General features: G+C 39.4%; 1 protein-coding gene across 1 annotated transcript; it reads right to left on the bottom strand.

Moving 5' to 3' along the window:
- Positions 1-14,910: 14,910 nt before the first annotated feature.
- LOC114547428 (tumor necrosis factor alpha-induced protein 2) lies at positions 14,911-26,471 on the bottom strand. Its single transcript, XM_028566806.1, has 12 exons — positions 26,336-26,471; positions 25,347-25,547; positions 23,571-24,207; positions 22,336-22,447; positions 20,766-20,888; positions 19,942-20,036; positions 19,722-19,814; positions 19,469-19,595; positions 18,731-18,850; positions 17,646-17,801; positions 17,309-17,430; positions 14,911-15,394 (listed from the first exon to the last, which is right to left on the bottom strand). Exons 2-12 carry the CDS (start codon positions 25,468-25,470, stop codon positions 15,244-15,246), a joined length of 1,860 nt encoding a protein of 619 aa, XP_028422607.1. The 5' UTR covers positions 25,471-25,547; positions 26,336-26,471; the 3' UTR covers positions 14,911-15,243.
- Positions 26,472-27,493: the final 1,022 nt, after the last annotated feature.

The raw sequence follows: 27,493 nt of genomic DNA, 5'->3' as shown, positions 1-27,493 counted from the left end.
CCCAAACTGTCTCCCAATTAATTGAATTCCCCTCAGGGCTCAGCAATCGCTCCCATTTCCTTGCTATTGGGAGTCCTCTTATGGTCACTTGCATCAGTTTAGCATAAATCTAGGATACTAATCCTATAACAGGGAAATCAAAGACTCAAGACTGTTTCCCCATGGCACTCCATAACATTTTAGGGCTGATCTTAAGTGCAAATACAAGAAGAAGGATGTCCTGGGGACCTCAAAACTAGCTCTCAGGTCTTCATACCTTTCTCATTGAATAGCTGGTTTACATATATAGATGTATAAATACCTCTGTCACTCCACTGGTTACAAGCAAAGGGTTTGTTACCAGACATTAAGTGTGTATTGTGCCAGATTGGGGTGTTCAAATGCCACTTATTGGTGAAGCGTAGTTGCTCCTCCTTGCAGTCTTAGACTTCCAGTGAGATTTTGCTCTATTTCTCTCCATGGGACTGTTGATGAGGGGTCTATCCTCACTCTGAGGGCCCGTAGCTGAAAAGCTCTGTGATATCCTTTAAGGTTGGGGAGGGCCAAACCTCCCGTGTTTGTGGTACGTTGCAGGGTAGAGTATTTTAGCCTAGGTTGTTTACTATTCAAAATATACTTACGTTATCAAGTTTCTTCCAGAAATGTATTGGTGGGGGTAAGGGGATCATTGTACTTAAGAAATTCACACAAGGAACTATGTTCATTTTAACAACAGCAATCCTGGAGCGTAGTGATGCCGGCAGCGCAGACCAATTGGCCAGATCTCTTTGAACACTACTTGATATAGTTTCATAGTTGTCCTGGACAATTCGCTGTAGGGATGCGTGTATGATGATGCCCAAATATGTAATTTTGCTTTGGGTTGGTATTGTAACACTAATGGCTGATGCCACATGCCTGTTGTTCAATAAAAGAAGATTAGATTTATTCCAGTTAAGCCGGAGATTGAGCCAAATTCGTTAAAGATCTTAAGAATCTTTGGAATAGAGTCCTCAAGATCAGAAATGTACAACAAAATATCATTTGCAAATAATGATATTGAGCTGCTATTGGATTTAATCTGAAGTTAAAGCTTGTAAAATGGTAGGTCCTAATATTTCAAAATATTGTAGAAGAAGTTCTGATGGAATTCTATCCAACCCTGACGTTTTTAATGCGGATTTAAGTTCCTTTAACGTTATCGGTTGACCCAGTTCTTCTGCCTCCTCTGGGTCAAGAAGAGGCAAGTTTAGTTCTTTTAGGAACTTCTGGCACTGTGTCGGATCTGGGTTGCAGGAGGACTCATACAACATTGAGTAGAAGGATTTAAAAGTGGCGCTGATATCCTTAGGATTTGTTGAGATACCTCGATATGTGCAGATGTTGTTGATAGTAGCTGGATTTGCTTTGTTTTAATTTCAGAGCAAGCAATTTGCTTGGTTTACAGCCATTATAATAGTAATTTTGCCTCACTCTGTGCTCTGTGTCAACTGCTCTAAACATTTCTGATATATGTTTCTGGGCTTTTGTGTGATTGACCCCTGATATATCCTGACTTAAATCTAGTACTGCATTCATGTCTCCCCCTATAATTAGTGAATATTCATTGAGAGAGAGCAATTCATTAAAAAACTGTCACCATATGAGGGTGCATATACCAAAACAAAGGCTATTTTCTTACTCCTTATCGTGGTACATATATAAGATATCCTGCCTGATAAGTCTTTACTGCTTTTGTCTACGGTGAGTGCGCATTTCTGCGACAGCAACACAATGGAGCCCAGTGTGCCTGCTGTTTTTTTGTGCCTAGTGTCGTCACTAGATGAGATAAGCGACCTTGAAGTATTTATTTTGTAGATGATTTACATCTCTTTTACGTAAATGTGACTCCTGTAAAGACGCCACGTCTATGTCTTTCCTTAAATAGTCCAGGAATTTAGCTCATTTGATCGGCCCGTTTAGACCTCTAATGTTGACTGAAAGGATTGAAAGTTCAGCCATCTTCAAAATTTGTCTTGAGTACCCTACCAGAATTTGCTGACAAATCTGTAGCAAAGGGTGAACTGTTAGCTCTGAGCAAGGTGTGGCGAAAACATAAAAAATATAATAAATCTCCTAACCCTCTGAGACCGCAGACCCCCTCCCCTATCTGTAAGATGCGTGACCACGTCAAATGCAGTTCGCGCAAAACTCCAGCTCAAAACTGCACCTCCTGTCATAAGTCACAGGTTAACTTAAACAGGTCTAGTGAATTCTTATGTTAAACATGAACAATGTTATAAAAACCTTAGAACTAGGTCTCAATCAGCTATTAGTTTCTGAAATAGGCTATGTGAAAATCAATTCCTGGAATAAGCTATGTGAAAAACAGACCAATCTAGTTTGAGCAACAAGCAGACTATGAGCTCAACAGTCCGCATCCCTCATGTTCTTTCAGTCTGGCTAAATGTTAACAAACAGACTGTAAACTGACCAGCCAGTATTTATCATGTATTTTCAGTCTAGTTAAATGTCCCTTTAAAGCTTGGCTCCAAAACTTACATACCGTGTCCTCAGGTTTTATGATGTTCTTTTCAGCCCGGTTAAATGTCCACAAAACATAGACTGTAGACTGAGTAGCCAGCATTCATCATTTCTTACAGTCTGTTCCTTCAAAGATTGGTTCCAAAACCTACACACTCAGGTCAAACTCGGTTCAGTAGCCCAGATACCGTTAGTCCACAGGTGCTGAATCCTCCAGTCTCGGCACCGAAGAACCGAACGCCGAAGTCCCACCGCCGCCCTCCGGTTCCAATGGAGCTACCGCACCATTAGCCGACCGCCATGCTAACAGATTTATCTGAACGAGTAGATAGTTTAGGCGACAACGAGACCTGCTTTTTCGTGCCTGCAGGCGTTTCACTGAGTCACCGTGATAACAGACAAAACGATTTGGCGTCGAAGAAAAAGTAATAGACCTGGTTATCTAATGAAAGGCGAAGGTGAGTGCAGGAGAGTCTCTTGCGACCGTAGCGGTGGCTGGTCACATGAACCCTTTCTTTCCTTATCTTTGTGTCTAAATGCTTTTATGTTGCTCTGTTATTGCTAATATTTGACAAAAACTAAACAGTCTCTCTCTCTTTGTGTCTCTCAGAGAGTGATAGACGAGGCCTACAAGCTCATCGTTCACAATTACCTGAAATGTCTTATCAAAATCAAGTGCAGGAGTCCAAATGTTGGACAAACAGTCGCTAAGGATGCAGAGATTCTTCACGACACCTTCTCTGTCCTGGTGAGATCAACGGACTGCTTGTTAATGACATTCATTCATCAGCAGCTGGATCAGATCTTCACTGGTTTCAACATCAATTCCTGACCTGTGTGTGTTTTGTTGTATCAGGCTCCTGATGTCCGACAGTGGAACATCATGCTGCTGAAAGTCAAAGAACTGTTGGAGTGTGAAAGCATCGATGCGACAAAGCTGACAGTTGGAAGCATGCAGAGAGACTGTTTCACATGGAGGTAAGTCATTCTGTTTCTTACAAAAGTTTGTGTCCATTTCTTCCAATAGTATTGCTTTGGCTGTCTGTATTTGTTTGGAAGAACAACCCCATAATCAGTAACACCCAAAGACATCTGTTTGTTTAAATCACTGAAACACATATTGTAAGAGAGCATTTTAAAACTCAAGAGTTTACTACATAGACAGTAAAAAATAATGGATGGAGCTTTCGGGTCTGAAAAGTGAAGCCAATACTAAAGTACCTTAAACCTGCATTACTTTTGAAATTTTAAAATAAATGGGACTATAATTTACAAAATAAACATCACGCTGTATTGAAGAAGAATTGAAACTAGGGATTAAGACCATGAACTCATTATGAAAATCAGGTGAGAAGTAGGCTAATTTCCCCATAGACTTCTATAGAAACTGACTTCTTTTTGCAACCGCATGTGTCGCCCCATGATGGCCATTAGAAAGAATTCAGGTTTAAGGCACTTCCTTAACCCTTGTGTTGTCTTCCTGTCAACCTTGAAAAAAACGTTTTCTTTTCACAGTTTGTTTTTGCTTTTTCCAACGTTTTAAATTGTTACATTTTTCTTCTATACATTTTCAGCGCTTATTTCTACGTCCCATATTTTCTGATATAAAACAAAAATTGAAAACAGGTCAATGTGACCCGAAGTCAACACAAGGGTTAAGTTAGTGCATCTCACCAACTCTTCCTGGTGTTTTGTCTGCAGCGAGGACAGGAAACTCCTGCCCAAACTGCTGAAATGGAAAGGTCTCTCTGGACAGGATGTAAGGGAGGTGCAGAAGATCCTGGAGGACCTCCCTAGATAAGTTAAGAAGTTATGAACTATGGATCTATGAGACTGAATGATGACCACCATGGTCTTACCTTGAATGATGCAATCCTTCAACCCATGGGGACGTGCACAGAGACATCTGGAGGGGCTATTGCTCTAATCTAGAAAAAATTAAACTACGTCTTGCCGTCATCACATACGTGAGCTCCAGATACTTATAACTTATTGGTTTGTAGACGGGCTTCCCCGTCCTCTCGTATCCTCTCTCTGAGTTTTTTCCGACTGACTGCTGCTCTCCCCTACTGCCGCCAGGCGTGGATTAATGCACAGGCTTTTGAGGCTGCAGCCTAGGGGCCCCACGTGGGCAAGGGCCCCGGATTAGCCAGACAATTTATTATTATTTTGAATTTACTTCAGCGCGAAAAAAAAAGACCCTAATTGGCCCATAAGAAAAATATATTTTTTAATTGGCCCATTGTTTTTTTTGACTCTGGGCTGGCCAAAAAACACTTTAGTCCAAAATATCACATAGACTATTTTTTTCCATACACCCCCTACTTTCAAATTGAAATGGACTAGTCCATAATGGTGCGCGGCGCGAAAGATAAACACAGTGACAGGAGAGCTGGGAAGTACACAAACAGAGACGAAGCAAGATGAGTCTAAAAAAAGAAAAAAGACACCGATAAGTATTTGGCAACGCTGCCAAAGATGACAAACTTTTTTTACGACTACTGTTGGGGAAACAGACATGATGAACAATAGTCCAAAGCGATGAATATGCCGCTACAGCAGCAGCTAGCTGTGAAGTGGCGCTAGGTGAGGATAGCGTTAACCAAGACAATGAAGAGGACAGCATATCTTTAAACAGCACCCTCTTTGGGATTTCTGCCTGCATGCAGTTTCGGGTGTGCATCTGCCAGGCTAGAACAGTGATAGAGATCATGGAGAAGAAACGCAAAGGTGGTGCTGAGAAGCTGCGTGAGAAAAAAAACGCTGCCAAATGTGTCAAATGGACAGACATGTTTTGGCCAGTAGCAGGACCTTCATCAGCCCCCGTGGCGGACGATAGCGGTGCTGGTGTCGGCTACAGTGACATGGACAGTGAGGAGGAGACTCAGGAGGAGAGGGACAGAGATGAGGGAGTGAGGCTACAACCTGCTGCGGTAAACACAACTCCCCTTAAAACACTTAACCCCTTGATAAACTGAGTGGTGGACAAACTGTTGATGATAACACTACATCAATAAAAGAAATAGGCATGCTATACTGTATCATTGTATTAGTTTGGCTACGTGCGCGGGTATCGGAGTCTTGACTGATCATTTTCTCACCGTTTTATTATTATTCGGCTATATTAGCCTACCTTTCATTCAACAAAGTAGCCTACATCTTAATAATAAGCAAAACACCACCTTAAGGTTCATCAAACCTTAAGCTTGTGCTTGTGCATTTGTGTCCTTAAAGTAGCCTAGATAAACGTTGCACATCATGCAAGCTTTCTTAATGAGAATTGTAGCTTTTCTATCTGCATTGGCAGACAAAAACTCATGCTAGACCTCTTGAAATTAAAGCACAGGGCCTCTTCAGTCGTGAAATGATAATATATATATATATATATATATATATATATATATATATATATATATATATATATATATATTGTTTTATGATTCATGAGGAGTATACAGTTTTATTATATTAATAAATGGCACTTTTTTTGTATTTAATGTGTCAACTCTCAATGATTCTTGCTTACCCCTTACATGGCATTAATAGTTTTAAGGAGTAGGAGTTGCTATACACATTCAGGGGAGAGCAAGGACGGGGGGTATTTGTGATCTTATGTGGTGTGCCGGTCAGGGCCAAAATGCCAGGGCCAATTTTTGGGCCCAGTCCGTCCCTTCTACTACCTATAACTCGGATCCTGCATCTGAATTCTAAAAAAAAATTCTAAAGGCGTGATGATTATGCAACAATATGTAGCCTACATGTTGTGCTGCTGTTTCATTATTGTTGCTAATAACAGTGTTATGTGCTGCTGCTGCTGTTTTTTAATTTTAATTTTATTCACAGTTTAGTGTATTGCACAGTGGTTTGTGTCTCAGTAATGTGTACTCTAGTACTGTACTTGAGTCCAAATGTTGAGGTACTTGAGTCTCTTCTTTTCATGCTACTTTCTACTTCTACTCCGCTACATTTCAGAGAGAAATATTGGACTTTTTACTCGACTACATTGATCTGGTACAGCTTTAGTTACTAGTTACTTTAGTTACTCCACTACATTGATCTGTTACAGCTTTAGTTATTAGTTACTTTAGTTACTCCACTACATTCATCTGTTACAGCTTTAGTTACTAGTTACGTTAGTTACTCCACTACATTGATCTGTTACAGCTTTAGTTACTAGTTACTTTAGTTACTCCACTACATTGATCTGTTACAGCTTTAGTTACTAGTTACTTTAGTTACTCCACTACATTGATCTGTTACAGCTTTAGTTACTAGTTACGTTAGTTACTCCACTACATTCATCTGTTACAGCTTTAGTTACTAGTTACTTTAGTTACTCCGCTACATTCATCTGTTACAGCTTTAGTTACTAGTTACTTTAGTTACTCCACTAAATTCATCTGTTACAGCTTTAGTTACTAGTTACTTTACACATTAAGATTTCTGCACACAAAACACATGTAATTTATAAAATGTGATGTTTGATTCTAAACTAAACGAGCCAACAATATAACGGCTACAAGACAGCTGAGATGAATAGACCATTAAACACTAGTTGATTGACAGTACTGTTTGGTTTGTTTAAAAAATATGAGGATTTTTCGACATTCAGTACTTTCACTTTTAATATTTCAAGTACATTTTCCTGATGATACTTACATACTTTTACTTAAGTAACATTTTCAATGCAGGACAGTATGGTATTAGTACTTTTACTGAAGTAAAAGATCTGAATACTTCTTCCACCACTGGTAGTGATGTTGTGATTTTGCCTGAGTAAAACCAGGTGTTCTGCACTGCTGCAGATGCTGTAGCCTACCTTTTGGTTTATAAAGCTAAAAGTGATTACCAGCTTGCTGTTGAACTGTGAATCCAGGGAATTCTGCTGCTTTGCTGTTTAGTTACATTTTCATTGTAATTGTTTTGGTGCTGTGGTGGCAGAGGATAATATCTGGTATTCTTTCCACCTACACCTCTGTTGATGTTAGTTTTATGATGTAGTTTTCTCATTTTACCTTTGTGGTAGTGGTGGTAGTTGTGTGTGTGTGTGTGTGTGTGTGTGTGTGTGTGTGTGTGTGTGTGTGTCAGTTAAAATTATTATTATTATTATTTGCATGTGGACCATGTATGGCACTAAATACATTTTTCCAGTAAAGCACAATGATTAAGTGGGGGGCCTCACACAAAGAGCAGCCTAGGGGCCCCTGACCACCTTAATCCGCCCCTGACTGCCGCGGCTCTTTTTGTTTTGTTGTGATGTTGAGAAGCAAGACACCGGAACTTTCTTTATAAAGCTTTTATTTAGAGACAAACGGAAACCTACACTGTACATTTACGAGGCCTATCACTTAACAAGCAAACTGCTGATTTATATTCTGCTCTGATAGCCGACAGCTGTCTGCACACTCTCTCTCATGTACAGTAGGCTACAAATTAAGCACTGAGCTGTTCCTTAAAGGAGCTTCCCCGGTCTTATAACACCAAGATAGCCTGCGAGAGCTTCCTGTAATTGGTCCGAAAGTCCAAACCATCCAAAAAGTGTTTTCATACTGCAAACGAACCAAACATTGGTTCAGTTTAGTCCGGACCGAGACCACCTCTTTTGATCGGACCAAAATTTGGTCTTTTGATCGGGACCGTGGTCCGAGGCACTTTTCTCACCTGCAATTTTGGTTCGGACCAAACTGAAAAATCCGAAAGCCCGGACCAAATGAGGCAGGTGTGAAAACACCCTAAAAGTAGGCTAGCTGCTAACTAAGCAGTCTACTAAATGATAAACTTAAATTCCCAATGCATCTTACAAACAGGGAAAGAAAAAACTTGAACAAGTCAATCTGAGGCTCCCACCGGTTAAACAGAAAAAGATCAGTAAGAAAAAAACACACCTCCCCCATGCAATGTGCGCGGTTCGATTCCGGTTCGATTCCGGTTCTTATCGATTCTCGATTCCGATTCTTTGAGGGGTGGAGTTGAAACGGGTCACATGCTTATTTCACAAATAAGAGGAAAGTTTTATTTTGATTCAATGCAGACGGGGCTTTTTCATTGTAAAATAAAGCCACACTAGAGCACCGCTTACTGTGCTCCATGGCTGCAACACAACAAGCGCCTGGACGTACGGAAACCAAAACTTGCGCATGTTAAATTTGGAACCCATGATCAGATTTGAAACCAAATCCTCCAAATGATTCCAAACGATTCCAATAAAGAAACGATTCCGATGGAATCGTAATTTTTGAAAAGATTCCAAGTAGGAATCGGTTCTCAATGCCCAACCCTAGGGTGGGGGGTTAACAAACGCCACTCATTGCAGACAGCGAGCAAATGGGAATGAACTCAAATCAATTACAGGTTTTTACTCCTGTAGAGAAAAAACAACCTGAACAAACAGTACACTTACACACAGCACTTACCCGAAACTGCAAGCCACAGTAACTGGCGCTAGTAAAACAAAGAAAAGGTTAACACAAACCGTGCAACAACTCTCTGTTACAAAATGCAAAAAAGGGAAAACGCCACACACAATCCTCAGGGACGCAAGGCACCCGTGACAGATTGACAACAGCGGAGTCCCAAATGTTTGTGTCTTAATACACAACTTACCTGTCTCGGATGAGGCGAGTAAAGCAAAGAGGAAGAGGCGTGGCCACCTGGATTCTCTTACGGACGGCAGCCAAGCCTCCTAAGGTAACTTTGTCGACATATTGTCTCGAGGATAAGTTGAAGGATTGCGTCATTCAAGGTAAGACTGTGGTGACGGTCTGAGTGAGGTCGAAATAGATCAACCCACACCCAGACCCAGATCGGTTTTCTGGTTCTGTTGTCTTACTGGCTAGTAAAGGCCGAGCTGCTCTATGAAGAAGATCAACTGCAACAAGCAAAGAGGTTAGTTAGATAAAGGTAATCTAACTAAATAAAGATAAAGATAAAGAAATCCCAGTAAAACCCACATGCATATACATATATATATATATATATATATATATATATATATATATATATACATATACATATATATGTATGTATGTATGTATGTATATATATATATATATATATATATATATATATATATATATATATATATATATATATATATATATATATATATATATATATATATATATATATATATATATATATATAAAACCCACATACATATACATATATATATATATATATATATATATATATGTATGTGGGTTTTACTGGGATTTCTGCATGCTAAACTTCTTAATAATGCATTGGGGGTGGCAGTAGCTCAGTCCCTAGGGAGTTGGGTTAGGAACCGGAAGGTTGCTGGTACAGACCAAAGTACGGAGTGTGGACTGGTAGCTGCAGAGGTGCCAGTTCACCTCCTGGGCACTGCCATGGTGCTCTTGAGCAAGGCACCGAACCTCCAACTGCACGGGGCGCTCCTCCAAGGAGCAGCTCCCTCTATTAGTGTGTTTAGCATGTATAGGTCCTGAGCATGTTTGTAATTCAGGTGTTCAATGTGCGTGCAACTGTACTAACAGAGTGAAAATTGTGAATTTCCCCTCGCGGGATAAATAGACATTTAAAAAAAAAAAGGTATTCCACTGAAACTACAGACAGTACATTTTGTTTGAGTTGAACTGGTTTACGGGTTTTAATTCCCTCTTTATTCCTATTGCAAAGTCGTGTTTTCTGCTTTAATGTAAAAAGTTAATGGTTTAAAATGTTCTGAATGTTATAAACTGTATTCTTCTGTGGTGTTTTATTTTTTGGATGCTTATAGACCAGGTTAAAAGGGATACAGCAAAGCAACCAAAAGTCTGATTATGGCTGCATGTTCATTATACCATCACTAGATGGAGACTAACATCAGTTTAACAAATCGGGACTTGATGGGAAATTGTTGCTCCACAACACGGACACCACTGACCCCTACACAAAACAGATCCCAGAACAGTGGTTCTCAATCAGTCTGAAAGGGTCACAACATTAAATGTATAAGAGTTATAAGCTTTGTAATCTGTCCAATCTACATCCAGTTCCTTACAAACTCCAGACTGTTTTAGGCCATTCAGGTTCTTTTTTAAGTTAGCTGTTTTGAATGTACTTTTCTTGACTAAGAAGTCATTTTAATTAATGTTTTTATTACCTAACCAGCTAGACTTTATGCTTTTGTAACAAAACATGATTAGATAATAGCCAGGGGCGGGGCTAGAAGGGGGACACAGGGTGGCACCCCCCCCCCTGAAATATGATTGCCCCCCCGAGGTCAAAGGTCGCGCCCTTGCATCAAAAGATGCTTTTGCAATGTTTATGTTAACATCTCCAATTCAATTCAGTGTTGGGACTTACTTCTTTTTGTTTAGAAGCAGAGAAGTCCGCCGTTTCAACGAGGTCCTCTGGAAATTGTAGCCCATCCAGAAGCTTTTCAATTCAATTCAATTTTATTTATAGTATCAAATCATAACAAGAGTTATCTCGAGACACTTTACAGATGGAGTAGGTCAAGACCACACTCTATAATTTACAAAGCCCCAACAATTCCAGCAATTACAGTAATTCCCTCAAGAGCAAGCAGTGCGACAGTGGCGAGGAAAAACTCCCTCTTGGGAAGAAACCTCGGACAGACCCAGGCTCTTGGTAGGCGGTGTCTGAGGGGCCGGTTGGGGGTGTGATGAACAGTGGCGATAATAGTCACATTAATAATGGAACAGTGACTTCAAATGGTAGTCGTAGTAGTTCATGTCATATTAGGGCGTTGCAGGGTGTGTGCCGACAGCTGCAACCAGGATCTTGGTGCCAACGTTCTCCAAGGAAATACGCTAGGTAAAAAAACATAAGGACTCCGGGGAGTAAACTCCCCAGAAGCTAGGATTAGTAACAAACATTTCTGGGACGGGATGCACACAAATGGTAATAGAAAGGGAGAGGAGAGAGCAGCTCAGTGTGTCTAAGGAAGGAAGGAAGTCCCCCGGCAGTCTAGAACTATAACAGCGTAACTAAGAGAGACAGGTCATTAATGAAACGTTTTTTGAAAAGTTGGCACTCCTGGACCAACGTCATGTTGGGAAAATGGTCAGCCTCTTTACACCCACCAGCGGCTTTAATGAGCTTATCTTCCTTTGCTCCCTCTCACTCCCCCACATCCTTCCGCTTACACCAATAAACAAACAGATAGACTTTCAGGAAAACTACACACTGACAGTAATTTGCTTTTTGTTTTTTCTAAAAGGTTCCTTAAGAGCCATGTTGTTGTTTTGTAGCCATCACTTTAATCAAGACTGAAATATCTCAATTATTACTATGACATTTGGGGCACATGTTCATATTCCCCTCAGCCAACAGCAGATCAAAATGTTCACTTATTCTCTAAAATGACTCAACATCAACCTCGTGGATTTAAACAATATTTTGTACAGGCATTCATGTTCCCCAGAGGATGAATCCTGCTGACTTTAATGATCCCCTGACTTTTTCCCTCTAGCGACACCATGAGCTTGAAATGTGTGTTTCTGAGTAAAATGTCTCAACAACTATTGGATGGATTACATTTAGTACTAACATTCAGGCTCCCCATCAGGATGGATTGTAATAACTTTGGTGATCAGGAAGGGTTTCTGATTTTGTAGCCTTCCCCAGATCTGTGCCTTAATGGACCTTTTTCACAGCAGACATTTTTGACTTGTCATAGTAGGAAAAGCCCAGATGAAATTGATAACCTTAACGATGGCTCAATTCCATCAATTATCCCAGTAAGCTATTTCAGTGAGTCAGCATGCACAATACAAGGGCCTCTCCTAAGTGGAATGCAGCCATCATTAATGGTTTAATACCAGGGTCTCTCCTAAGTGGAATGCAGCCATCAGTAATGGTTTAATACCAGGGTCTCTCCTAAGTGGAATGCAGCCATCAGTAATGGTTTAATACCAGGACCTCTCCTAAGTGGAATGCAGCCATCATTAATGGTTTAATACCAGGACCTCTCCTAAGTGGAATGCAGCCATCAGTAATGGTTTAATACCAGGGTCTTTCCTAAGTGGAATGCAGCCATCATTAATGGTTTTGAATACACCTGTGCTTTTCCTACTATGACATGTCAACATGTCTGCCGTGAAAAAGGTCTACACAGTCCTGTGTCATTGAGATCTGCAGGCAGTTCCTATACGTCCTCATGGCTTGATTTTTCTTTTGGGTGCATTACAACCACCAACTGGACTACAAGTCAATTGTCTTGTCCTTCTATCTGGTCTACCTTGGTTTATGTCAGCTGTGAGACCTGATAAAGACAGGTGTGTGCTTTTCTAAATCATGTCCAAGCAGTCGAGTTGACCTCAAGTGGACTCCAATCAAGGTGTAGAAACATCTCAAAGATGATCAAGAGCAATGAGAGGCACCTGAGCTAAAATTCAAGTGTCAATTTCAGTTTTCTTTTTAATAACTTTGCACACAAAAGTCTCTTTGTTTTTCTTTCTTTGTCATCACAGGATATTTTTGTAAAGATTTTTGTGGTGGGCTTTTTCCCTTTATTAGATAGTGACAGTGGATAGACAGGAAAGGTGGGAGAGAGATGGGGGATGACACACAGCAAAGGGCAGCAGGTCAGACTCGAACCCGGGCCGCTGCAAAGGACTCTGCTTGCATGGGGCCGGGCTCTTACTGGGCGAGCTAGAGGTCGTCCTGGGAAATATGAATTTAAATAATTTTAGCATAAGGCTGCAACATAACAAAATAGGAAAAAACGTGAAAGGGTCTAAACACTGAATATTATAGTATATTGTTTGTTCCTGTGTACCAGTTTAGCTGGTGATCATGTTAACTGGTGATATTTGCATAAAATCAGTGAAAATTCAACAAGGCCCTGCCTAACTGATGTACAACAAACTGGCATGCGCAAACGTGATCATTTATCATTGTTATTGTGGGCCATCTCATACGAAGAATGTGTAGGCCTATCTCAACACAAACAGTCTCTTTCAGCCTGTGCCACAAGTCAACTGATTATAGTTGTGTTTACTTTCATTAGATTAGGAATCCGAAATAGCAACATCTGAATGTTATCAAACTCTCTCAGTACATCAAAGTTTTGTAATCATATACCATAATGACCACGTTGTGTCGTCAAAGTAGGCCAACAAATTATGTGTGGAATAAATATAAGTCAAACTGAGAAAATAAGCTTCATATGTTCTTCACTTCAAATCACTAGACTTTTGCTGCAACTCACGTCATAACTTAACCGAGACTAAGATAACACTAAGTCGCCCGAGATAAAACGAGGAGCAGCACCTTGCAATGGCCATATGGTCATAACAATAGTGTATAGGCTACCATAAGACAAAAATCGCGATTCTGGGTCGACACAGACATAACTAATATGGGTCTAATGAAAGTAAACACAACTATAATCAGTTGACTTGTGGCACAGGCTGAAAGAGACGTTTGTGTTGAGATAGGCCTACACATTCTTCGTATGAGATGGCCCACAATAACAATGATAAATGATCACGTTTGTGCATGACTGACGTGTTTCAGTTTTACCCCCAAAACAGAATAAAGGGTTAAGTGGGGTCATGTCAGTTTGTTGTACATCAGTGAGGTTTTGGTATGTGAGGCAAAGATGAACCTACTTTACTGTTTGGAGGCTTGTTAACCCGGGCGTATATTTCTCTCATATGTTAACCTGTGTTAACTTAGACTAAAAGTCCAATAAAAGTCCAATATATAGATAGAAACCACTAAATCTTTGCAGCAGTGTGTAGTGTAGTGGTATAGACTATCTAGCTATAAGTTCATTAATTTCTTTTGTCCGTGACATCCAAGGTTCGAATCCCAGCTAGATCTGTAGTGCGTTGTTTTATTTTTTATTTTTTTTCTGTTCATACAGTATGTGTCGTATTTGTGTGGACAATGCTTAATCGGACATGTATTACACATAAACTGGTGATGTTTTCAGCGATATCCATTATTTTGTCTCACTTGCAAACACTTGGTGAAAATGTGAACCTCTGGTACTCAGGGGCGGAGCCAGAGCAGAATGCTCTTAAAAGTAGGCAGGGCCTTGTTGAATATTCACTGATTTTATGCAAATATCACCAGTTAACATGATCACCAGCTAAACTGGCACACCTGCACTTAATGTTTTCAGACTGTAGTTTGTGCTCTAACTTGTGAATGTTACATTAAGAGTTATGTTACATTAAGTAACATTAAGTGTATGTTCACATGAATTTGCAGTAAAACCTAGAAGTCTGTTTATATCCACAAAGGTGTTTTTGTTGCTGTTGTAAATGAACGGAGGTAAAAATCTACTGCTCAAGGTTTTTTTTTTTAAATCACTTAAGAGGTTTCATCAAATTTATTTTTAAACTTAAGTTACATTCAACACTTTCTCTAACAATATTCTGTACATCAGATGAAATAAAAATGAAAAACTATAAAAAATAGCTAGTCTTTATTGCACATTTTAGGAAAAATATACACTATGAGAATAACAAACTAACACACACACACGTTTCTCAGCAGTAAAAATATATATAGATATATAGATATGATGTACATAGCTATACATAACTAAAACACTAATTTCATCTTTTTAAAGTCTGCAGACAATATTCTTTACAGCATATGTGATATTTGAAACAAACAGTGTCCAACTTATCATACTTTCACACACACAAACACTATACACACAAACGCTATAATACACAATACTATACAACCCGAATTTTAGTCAGCTTTAAAACGAGAAGAACTGAAAGCACTTTCAACTCATTTGACCTGAACTCCGTAGAAAAACGGACGAGAAATGTCGGCGTTTCCCATTTCCCTCAAAGTGTCCAACAGAGTCTCTTTGACGATTTTCCTGTCGGCTCTGGAGAAGTTGGTCTTGAGCTTGAGCAGAGCCGAAACATGTTTCTCACTGTGGGTGAAAGAATGGAAAGAAAGGTTAGTCTCTTTAGGAGTCCTGAGGGTATTGAAACACAGATTATGACCAATTGTTTCGCTCCATAGTCACCAAAGACTCTCAATAGACCTGGCAACACAGATAAGCTCAAGTCAAAGAAAGTTCATAAGCGCTGTAACCAAACTATATGGCTTTTAACTGTGTACATATCTCATGTTAACAAAGGAAATAGAAATAAATTATGCAAACGTCACTTTTCTTCCATCCATTGTAGAAATAGTTTATTAACAAAATGTGCTTGTTGCAAAAGAGCTGTGTTAGTCATTGAGGAAGTGATTAAAAGTACTCTGATGCACAGAAAGTTAAGCTTAAAGGGATACGCCACCGTTTGTTGAAATAGGGCTTATCTCCCCTAGCTGTAGATAGGTGGGCCGACGCATTTTGTGCATGCATTGTTTTAGTCCGGTGCAACACCGGCAGCGCGGTTAGCTTAGCGTAGTGAATGGAATCCTATGTTGCTAGCATGTTGTGAGTAAAAGTGAGCCAACAAAAGACAAAAAAACAACCTAATTACTTGCACTGAGACAAAAAATGCGTTGGCCCACCTATCTACAGCCAGGGTAGACCGCGATAAGCCCTATTTCAACAAACGGTGGCGTATTCCTTTAAATCATAAAAATAGTTTAGGCTAATAGAGGTGCATTGTTTGAAGTTTGTGAGAACGGAAGAGGAAGTTGCACCACACGGAGGCCCCGACCTTGCAGTTTTTGCCTAGCAACAAGAAGACACCCCCCTGTAAGGAGAGCATAAAAACTGAAGGGAGTGGATAGATGAGGGTTCACACTTCAGACGAGATCTCGGTGGACCAGCTCTGACATAATGTCTGTTGCCAGGGAAACTTAGATGCTGTTTGTGAACCCACAGCTGTGTTGTAACTTTTATGCTGGACTGAGTGAATTTGCTTAAGTGAACTCTTCGTCTCAGATTGATCCTTGTGTTCTGGTAAACTTAAGTCCGATGAAAGAAGGCGCGGGAATTAATTAATAGGAGTCATATTTGACAGGCCTTAGGGCCTCATTTGGACAAAATTCTGCCTACAGTAGCCATTGAATGATAGTTTTCAAGGCCGATGCCGATACATATAATTAGTAGTTAATGAAACAGATAACCAATATTTGGAACCAATATGCATTTACAGTGAAAATGAAAATCTTTAAATTAAGATTTTTGAAATGTTACAAACTTTGGTTACATGCTTTGAGCAATTATTTAATAAATGAGAAACTCTCGACATAATACACAGTAACAGTCAGATAGTGTTGTGGGCGGGAGATTAAGTCAGACTCAGTGGGGAGTGAAACCAAAGCAGAGGGACAGAGTCAGCCAAAGTAGCGCACTTTTTTCATAAACAACTTCATCGGTTATCAGGCAAATAAAACAGCAATAGAGATAATCTGCAAACTGCCAAAAAACGGCCCAAACTTTTCTGGGCTTTTTCGGCTTTTATTCAATATCACAGCTGAAGACAGAAAAGGGGAGCGAGCTACCCTAAAAATACTTTCTATCTAGGAAGAGAGAGAGTTTGTCACTAAAAAACAGAGATAGGGAAAAGTCCAAAAGAATTTTACAGAATTTTATAAACCGACATACCATAACTAAGCTTTACCAGCTCAAACCTCCTTATTTCACTGCAGTGCCTGAGCTTGAGTTGTAGCGTGTCTAATTTTAGCTCGTAACAGTATCCTGCTGCCAGGAAACAGCTGGATACATTTCAGCTTTCCTGTTTCTCTCTCAGCTCTGTCTAAAAAGAGGTATGTTTATCCTCAACCACTAAGATCATGAGGCTATCATGTCCTTGTCAGGTCTGTTAACACTTGAGAGCTACATTACACCAGTGCGCTGTATATGTTTTGAGAGAGCAAAGGTTACCTGAGGTCAGGATAAGCAGTTCCCAGTGATACTATTTGCATCTGTATGGCGGGGAGGTCTTGGAGTTTCAGCACTTCTGCAATCTTGGTCAGTATTTCCTTACACCAATCCTCCTCTGATCCCTGTGAGGAAAGAGGAGTCACAGTTTAGTCTAATCTACACCCTTCTTGTTTTGGGGATTTTATCTTCTGTAATCACTGTGGATTCTCCCTGGATCACTTGTTAATGATGCTCTGTGGTCCGTTCCAGTGACATATTACATGGAACTACAAGCAAAAGTGAATGTTTTGTCAAGATCTAAAACTTAGTTTCAAGCGATTTTGTGCTTGATTCTCACCATTTTGTCAAAGAAAGTGTGCAAATTCTCTGCGTTGTCCTTTATGATCGCGTAGGCCTTCAGCTGCCGCTCCTTGTCCTTCAGTTTGACTCGTCCTTTCAGGAGCTGCTTCACATATTCTTTTGCGACATCCTGGTGCAGCTGGCCAATCAGTTTCTGAAATGAATCCAATCATGAAATCAGAAATAAAGTTTCAGATTAAAATGCAATACATTTCAACTAGTTGGAAGAACCAACAAAGATGCTGAACTGAGAGAGTCAATTTCCATTTGATCTTTCCAAGTGAGTTTATAGAACAATGCCAGTGATATTACATATTTTAGTCCGTTTTCTATAAAAGTCACATTATTTTGGAATAACCAAAACAAGTGTTTCAGAATTTTAAATGCATTTTTCCTCACATACAGGCAGCCACTGGTTTCCATTCATTTCTTTATGGTTTGAAAATCAGTGTGCTGACCGTAGAAACATGCTTGAGTTGTTTTCATCCATCACAGTAATCATGATTCATTTTCATATGATATGGTAATAAATTGAAACCAATGGCTCCCTGAATGGAAAAATCTGTAAACCAAGGGGGATTTTAGCCCTTTTTTAGGGGTGCTGCTCTAGGAATGTCACAACATCATGCAACTAAACCCAAAATCTAGATGCCTAGATCATTCAGAAAAACATTGTGAGCCATTTTCATTGCTTGTCAGCCATTTATCAAAATCGTATGAATCTCTAATTTTCCAAAGTTATTGATGCTGCGTTTTGGAAATGCCGGCTTCTCCCTGGATAAATATCCAACTCAATTTGTAAAACCACATGACCTTTGCAGTAATGGCCCTGTGGCTCAGCATTAAAGTTAAAAAGTTTTCTAAGAATTGTTGGTGTCTTTCTAGTTACATAATTCAGTTTTTCCCCTACCATGATGGTCCAAAATGATTTTAAAAATGCACAGCTATCACAGTAGAATAACGTTTTAAAAAATGACATCAAAAGGGTTCCAGGCCCCCCTAAATCTCTGCTCCAAGAAAACATAATTTGTAGTCAAACCCAGCAGCTCCTCCTTTAGATTGAATTGAAGAGTGTGTTTGTACCTGGTGACAGGATTCACAGGAACCACGAAGATCCTGAATCTCTTTTTCAATGCTGTCCAGCAGCTTCTCAAACACGTCCTTATGCAGCCAATCGTTGGTCCCCAGCATGCGGTAATGTGGCTGTGTGACGTACAAACATGATGTGTTAGACAGGTAACACTTTCATGCACAGTAGTAGAGAATTTGCAACAGAAAGGACATTTCAAATATCCTTTGAAAAACTGTAAGGATCTATATTTGTGTTGTTGTTCAGAGCTACTGTACAATTCAACAATTGCTTTAATTAAGATATTTTCCTTTCTATTTCTGTTTAATAAATTCAATTTTTTTACACTAGTGTTTCTTACTATCATGCCTGTTTTGGTATTTTGTGGTAAATGCCTTCATTGTGCAAAACATTTTTGTTTAAAAAGAATCAATATATATATATATATATATATATATATATATATAATATCTTCTATGTTTGTTCCAGATATACAAATTAAACTGTCTCTAAAAAAAATGTAGAAACCAAAAAGGAAACTCCAAGGCACTCTCTTTTAGAAAAATACAAAGCCTTTATTTATGGCTTAGTCATCATGACCTCTATGACACAGAGGAAGAAGATACTGTACAGTACATCAGGCTGTTAAGCACAATACTTGTTGGTAGACACATTCCGTTTTGTTTTGGGCTTTCTACTGAGATTAGTAGACAAGAAAAGAAAAAAAAGCTTTGTTGTAAAAAAAAACTCACCCTGAGGACATCGTGCACATGTTTTAATAGATATGCGTGGGCAGTTTGTTTCATGTCAGTCAGAACGTGCAGTAAACTTTTCCGCACATCCTCTGTGAACAGCTCTTTATTCTTATCGAGGACGTCCCTGCAGAAGGAGCACAGAAGTCACGTTAGCCCATATTTTGTTTTTTGGGATCAAGCAGAATTCAATCTTAATAACGCTAGACGTCTGTCTAATCACGCCACAATGGCCAAAATGTCAGAAACACACCTGAACTGCTCCATACTGCCGAGGTGCGCCTTGATAATCGGCCGGCTGTTTGGTTTGTCTTTATTCATGACGTCTTTTTGGAAGATCTTGTACCTGCAGGAGTTGGGATTTAAATAAAAACAGTTGTTTTTCACTTCAACAGTGCTGTTCTTCTTAGATACAAGACAAAAAAAGCATTTTAAAATGACACTATTTTACAGAAAATCCACAGTCTTCTTACCTCTGCATTAAATCTTTCAGAGGGCACGTTATGCTCTGGGCCTTGTGCAGATCTCCCACAATTTTTGCAGCCGTTGTCACCGTACTATTGATAAGCTAAAGACAGATGGAGGACACAGATCAATGACAGCAAATAAAAAACACTACAAACTAGCACCAGAAACTGAAGCCATAACGTCGGCAGTGCCTTGTGGATTTATCAGGCTACAGGAGCATGGCCGCTTCTGCACACTGGGTCCTTGATCTGACAGTGAATGCCTTTCTATAAATACATAACCACTGTCTTCCTTGTTGGTTAGGTTTGGACAGCTCGTTTTTGCTCCCGGTTTTGGCTTTATTTGACTCCTTCCTGGTCTAAAGGGCAGAGCACAGGACACCGGTACCATTATGTTTTACATTTTGTTCTCTCATGATCACATGAAGCAAAAAAAGACTACTTCATATTGGGATTGTGATCAGAAGCAAACAAGACATGAAAACATGTCGAGGCTTGATCTAAACCTGCAATAACAAGGTGTGTGAATCCCAACAACAAACACAGTTGATTGGAATTTGTTTTGGTGCCAGCCAGGTTAAAAAAGGCAATACATACACAGGAACATACAGTACATAAAAGACAATCACATATACAATTATTCAAACCAGTAAAAAGCTGTAAAGACCTTGTGCTATTGCAACTTCCCATAAAATGTCTTGTGCAGTCTATAAAGTGCATTTGAATAAGGTGCATTTAATACAGGTTGACTCTGCAAAGTGCCTGAGCATTAAGGAGCCTAATAGTGACGGGGTAAGTACTGTTACAAAAATGCCTTATTGAAACTGTACCTGAATGATGTCGTAGGCCACAGTACTGACGAAGCAGCCGTCCCTTCTCATCGGCTCCTCTTCATTTTTCCACTTCTGCTCCTCTCCCTCCAGGATGCGCTCGATGAACGTCTTCAGATCATCCTGAACACAACAACATGCCGCTGTCACTTTTAACACACAGGCTGTATGCTACAGTTTATGTTTTTGGATACAGAACATTTGATTATATATTACTCCCATCACACATTACATAGCACAAGCATATACAGTACAGGCCGAAAGTTTGGACACACCTTCTCATTCAATGCGTTTCCGTTTTATTTTCATGACTATTTACATTGTAGATTCTCACTGAAGGCATCAAAACTATGAATAAACACATATGGAATTATGTACTTAACAAAAAAGTGTGAAATAACTGAAAACCTGTCTTATATTTTAGATTCTTCAAAGTAGCCATCCTTTGCTTTTTTATTAATAAGGGAAAAAATTCCACTAATTAACCCTGACAAAGCACACCTGTGAAGGTAAAACCATTTCAGGTGACTACCTCATGAAGCTCATTGAGAGAACACCAAGGGTTTGCAGAGTTATCAAAAAAAGCAAAGGGTGGCTACTTTGAGGAATCTAAAATATAAGACATGTTTTCAGTTATTTCACACTTTTTTGTTAAGTACATAATTCCATATGTGTTCATTCATAGTTGTGATGCCTTCAGTGAGAATCTACAATGTAAATAGTCATGAAAATAAAGAAAACGCATTGAATGAGAAGGTGTGTCCAAACTTTTGGCCTGTACTGTAGATTCATGTAATGAATTACCATAACTCTAAAGTTGCAATGGCGACTACAGAGTTCTTTGAAACCCACAATAAGCGTTGAAACAGTCATATTGATAATTGAGCTATGCCCAGTGGTGTAGTGTACGTGATACGCAGGTTTGCACTGTCTAGCCACTAAGAAAGCGCCAAGATTTCCATATACCCACTTCAAAATGTGCAATGGCACCTAACAATATATAATACAATACAATAAAGGTATTTCCACCGTAAATTGGTGCGTAAAAGAGTGTCTGAATGCAGCAAATTTTCCTGGGGGAGGACACCCAGCCCCAATACTGGATCTGAAGTCTCTTTCCCGAAATTCAGCCTTGGTAAAGAATTACAGCCACTAGAGCCAGTCCCACACTGATGCTTTGATGGCATGAAAGGAAATACGCTCGAAATTTTCCTAAAAATGCGAATGTTTTCTTGAAAGAATGTCATAAAATAGACAAAATGAAAATGGATTATTCTCTGGAGAGCATGAACAATCTCAGCAATCTACCCTTTAGATTTCTTTTTTATAATTGAAAAATGTGGCGTGGTGCTGTTGATTGAGATTAAGTCAGGAGACACCCCACAAAAAAACATTAGGATCCATCAACTGGGGACCATGAATATCCACAACGTCCAAACTAGACCTAAAAACTAAATAAAGGTTAGGTAAAAGGTTGAGTAAAGCAGCCTAACCCAACAAACGAAAATGAAAAACAGCCAAACATAACTAAGATCTAACTGGAATAACTCAAATTAACAGCTTGGGTTACCTGTTGTTTGCTCAGGTATTGCTCCTCCAGATTTTTCAACAAGTCTTCAGGCAGCAGTTTTCCCAGAGCTTCAATATCGATTTCACTGGCCAGCTCCTGCTTTTGAAGGATTCTGACACAGAAAGCAGATATCACAACTTTCATTAGAAAACCATGAGAACTTTGCACACTTTTCGATGACAGAAAATCATTATAACAGATACTTGTACACTGTTTTATTGTACATCATCTGATTTGCCTCGATGCCTTGTCTTTCACTTCACTTTAAAAATGTCAAAAGAAGAACTCGCAGCAACTTGTTGTCAATGAAAGATGTGTGACTAACTGGTTTGTGAACATCAGGGTGTGACGGAATGTCAAAACGACTCAAAGCAAACTTTAAAACCAAACTCAATTTGTCTTTTTTGCTGCGTTGCCTTCTGGGGTATTATGTAATGAACTGTGCGTGCAGAGCTGCAGGATGTGTGCCAGTCCTGCAACTCTTTTCTACACTGTTACACAACTTTAAGACGAGCTGCTTTGTTTGTTGAGTCATTTCACGCAATCACAAGGGACAGATTTAGATAAGAGATGATGATTAAAGGAGCTATTACAACTACACAGTGAGAAATTCATAATATTTTGCTTTTGTCTCCAGCACAAGACAAAACGTCTGATTTATTCATGGAAAAGGACAAGTTTGTGAACGGGCAACACAGATTTTGATAATGAACAACTAAACACGTTACACACTGGACCTTTAAGTAAATGTACTTGGTTACATTCCACCACTGGAATGTACTCGTAATCTGTAAAGTAGTTGTTGAGACAGAGGATGGACTTTGTTGAATCCTTTCAAAAATTACAATTACAATAGTATCCTTTTTTTTTTGGGAATCGTTTGGAAAATCTGATCATCGGCTCCAAATTGAACACAAGTAAGTAAGTTTTCTAAAGTGTGGCTTTATTTTACATTGAAAAAGCCCGCTAAAACTGTAAATCACCACTGAATAAAAATCAAATGTTCCTCGTCATCTTATCTGTGAAATAAGCATGTGATCCGCTTCGACTCCACCTCTCGAAGAATTGGAATCGAGAATGTTAAAGAACCAGAAAGGAAGAATCGGAATTGGCATCAGAGTTGTTAAAATCAAAACGATGCCCAACCCTAATACCAGGGCAAAAACACACCAACATAAATAACAGAATGGGCCCAGAAATAAGTACTTCAAACATAAACTGAAGTTGTGACTTACTCTGGGTAAAACACGTTGACCCAGTGCAGGAGGACAGTGCAGTCCTTGTCCTCCAGACCAAAGTCGGCGATCTTCCTGAGTCTGGCGCTGAAGGCTTTGTGGTACAATCTGGCGTAAAAATGACTGATGTTCCACTCGGGCGGGTAGCAACTCTTGACCTCGTCCACCACAGACAGCAGGTCCTCCTTCAGTTGCTGGCCCATGCTGCAGACGTCCGCCTCGATATCAGACATGTTCCCCTTATCAGCGGGGGGCGTCGCAGGGTTGTCTAAGCGCTCCTCCACCAGGCTGTGAAGCGTGGAGTCGTGGAGCTTCTTCCATCCACTGGGCCTCCAGTTCGGAGGGGTCCGATCCCTCTGAGTCCACTGCTGGTCCTGGTCCTCCTCCTGGTTCACGGCCTTCACTGCAGACGTCAGAGTCTCTGAACTGACCTCCCCCAGGCTGAGAGATAGAGTCTTCAGGACAAGTCTTTGCAGGGCCTGGTGGTCTGCAGCAAGCTTGTTTACTTCTTCCTCGTGATGTGTAAGTTCCTCCGCCTCGTTTATCTCCCCGAACAGACGATCCTCTCTCTCTATCAGCAGCTGGCCGGCCTCAAACAACTGTTGGGCCTCAAGTCTCTGCTCAAAAGTGAGGGTCACTGAGGGAGAAAAGATACACAGATTACAGATGTTGTTAAGCATAAAATAATGGATAAAAGAGATACAGTTTATATATATATTTTTTTTTAAAGATTATTTTTTTGGGCATTTTAGGCCTTTAATTATAGGACAGCTGAAGAAGTGAAAGGGGAGAGAGAGGGAATGACATGCAGCAAAGGGCCGCAGGTCAGAATCGAACCCGGGTCCGCTGTGTTGAGGTGTAAACCTCTACACATGGCTGCCTGCTCTACCAACTGAGCTATCTGGGCGCCAACAGTTTATATTTAAGGCTGCAGCTAATGAGAATTTGCTTTTAACGACTAATCTGCTAGGTACTATCTTGCTTAATCGTTTGACCACAGTTTCACAGTTTACTACAACCCAATGTGCCATCTTCAAGTAGTTTTTTATTTGTAAGATGCACAGTGCAAAACTCAAACATATGTAGTTTACTAACATGTAAGAGAAGAAAGGGAGCACATCATCACATCTGGAAGGAATGGACTATCAAAATGTTTGGCTTTTTTTCCTTGATAAGCACTCAAATGATTAATCCATTATCAAAACAACCATTTACGTTATGTTATGTTAGGATTTGAGCCTTTCAGTGTTTTTCTTCCGAAAGGATTTCTATTTCTTCCTGTTTTTATTTGATATGATGGTCTTCAGTATGTGTTCTGCTCTAAGTGATTTCTCTTCTTCTCTAATTTCTTTTTATTTTCTTCACATTAATGTCTTTTATTTTAATAATAATAATAATAATAATAATAATAATAATAATAACAATAACAATAACAATAACAATAACAATAATAATAATAATAATACTAATAATAATAATAATAATTAATTACATTTATATAGCGCTTTATCATTGGCACTCAAAGTGTGGTAGCTTGGTAGAAAGACTATTTGTCCACATTGTTCACAAAGTCACTTTAATGTGAATCACTTTAGTGATTTAATGTGATGAGGTTGTATACACAGCTATAAAAAAAAAAAAAATGTAAGAAACACTGTACCTTTACACTAGCAAAACTGCGTTCTTACTGTTTTTCAGAAAGTAATGGAAACACCACATTCATTTGTATTTAGAGATGATGCAGATATCCAGTGTACAAACAGAATACAAACTGACCGATTTGGGGCTGCTCATCACCGGGTGAGCTGTGTCCATCAGTCGTGTTATTGTCCCGAGCTCTGGCCCTCCCGAAGGTAAACCGCGGCAGCCTGAGTCCGTCTGTGAGTGTGTCGGCCCGCATCGTTATCCGAGAGGAGAGACTGGTCCGACGGTCTGAGAAATTTATGAGATCGGGGAAACTCCGACGCTCTGATAAATCTATGGGAGACAAACAACAACCTTTAAAAGAAGTAGTTCAATGTTTCACTTGGCTATTTCTTTTAATGTCAATTAGATGCCAATTGTCAACGTCTGTCTTTGCCTTTTAAATTCTAACGTTATTTGTTTTATTAGTTAGCTAAACAATTCACTAACGCCTCCTAACACTTGCTTCCTGTGTTATTTCCAAAATAAAAGTATAAGGAACAGTTGTTTGAGAATGGTATCAAAGAATTGTTGCTATTTTTTTTCCAATCAAATTGAAAAACACAATAAATTTCACTCAATCATTCAAATCAATCAATCAAACAATTAAATCACAAAATACAATTACACAATTCAACAGCCTAGTGTCCAGTAGAACCATATCATCAGTATTCTCATCACCGTGTTATAAAAGCTAAGCATCTCCAAAAATCCCTGTATTCATGAATAATACAAAGAGAAAGTAGCCTACATACAAATAAAAAAACTGCAAATAACATGAAAAAAAACGGCGCATGAAAATAACAATAACAACTTTGTGTAACAAGTCAATGTTCACTTCTCATCTTCAATAATTAATTACTTTTAAAACTGATCCTAGAGATGTTACACAACTTTTTAAATCAGACTGAACAAATAACTAAGTGGAAAAGGCTCAGCCCGTCCACACAGCACATTTAACAGTCACGGTAGTGATTAAAGTTGCTCACTTTAAGAGTGAAATGCACTATGAAGCGTTCCAGACACGCACATAAATCTGAAATTTGTAATAACAATTGTTCAGCCCCCACTCAGTTACTCACCCTGATCTCACAGTCTCTGCTCTGTTAGGAATGGTACAGCTGCACTGAGCTGGGGTGGGCTTTAAACCACCAGCAGGCTCCTCCTGCTGACGATGATGTATAGGAAAAAGAACTCCTCAAAGTGGTGGAAAGTCCACTGACACCCCCCCCCCCCCGCACACACACACACACACACATACACAGACACACAGAGACACAGACATACACACAGACACAGACACACATAGCGCTGAGGTAATGTTGGCCACTCTTCTTTAGTTACAGTTTTCTTTCGATTGCTAAACAACAGGGGGCACAACTGGAGTTCACATGTGCACAACTCTCACTACAGTCTGCACTACCAACAGTCACGAGCTCAACAGTTCACATCAGCTGCAAAACTCAAAGCAACACAACTCTTAACACACGTCTCAAAACACTGTGTACACACTATGAAGAGTCCTCACTGAGATAACACACACTGTCACTCAGAACACACTGAGGGTAAAAACACTAGCGTCAAACACCAATACAGAAACCACAAACTTTCTCATCTTTACAGTTTGAACAATTTGAGTGACTTCACACTACTCAATAGTTTATTTACAGTAAGGAAAAAATATATAGGTTGTATAATATACCAACTTTTACGTAAGGTAAACAAGAAGGAATGACAATAGTAGTATTTTGTCTCTAGTAATTTATGGAATTACTGGGAAAAAAAACTAACGGTACATAACAGTAACAAAGAATAGTGTGACTAATCCTGCCTCTCTCCAGCATCATGTGGCAAGTTTTCTTCATCACACTGGATATCTGCATCTTCTCTGAATACAAATGAATGTGGTCTTTCCATTACTTTCTGAAAAACAGTAAGAACGCAGTTTTGCTATTGTAAAGATATAGTGTTTCTTACATTTTTTTTTTTTATAGCTGTGTATACAACCTCATACATCTTACCTGGACATGTTGGTATCTCTGCTCTTTTACCTGTTTCTCTCAAATGCTACAGTGTATAATAGTTTCATTCTTACAGTATTTGGTGTTTGTATACAAAAAAAAGGCTTTCTGAGCTTTCTCTATACAAATACAGTATATCTTCACTAACTAGTCTAAAACAAGTCACCCTCTTAGGTTTTGCACATGTGACTTCAACTGTCGTTTAGCAATCGAAAAAAA

This window comes from Perca flavescens, chromosome 20, assembly GCF_004354835.1.
Source record: "Perca flavescens isolate YP-PL-M2 chromosome 20, PFLA_1.0, whole genome shotgun sequence".
In the NCBI taxonomy this organism is placed as follows: domain Eukaryota; kingdom Metazoa; phylum Chordata; class Actinopteri; order Perciformes; family Percidae; genus Perca; species Perca flavescens.
The sequence above is the reverse complement of the archived record's forward strand: the minus strand, read 5'-3'. Positions and strand labels throughout refer to the sequence as shown.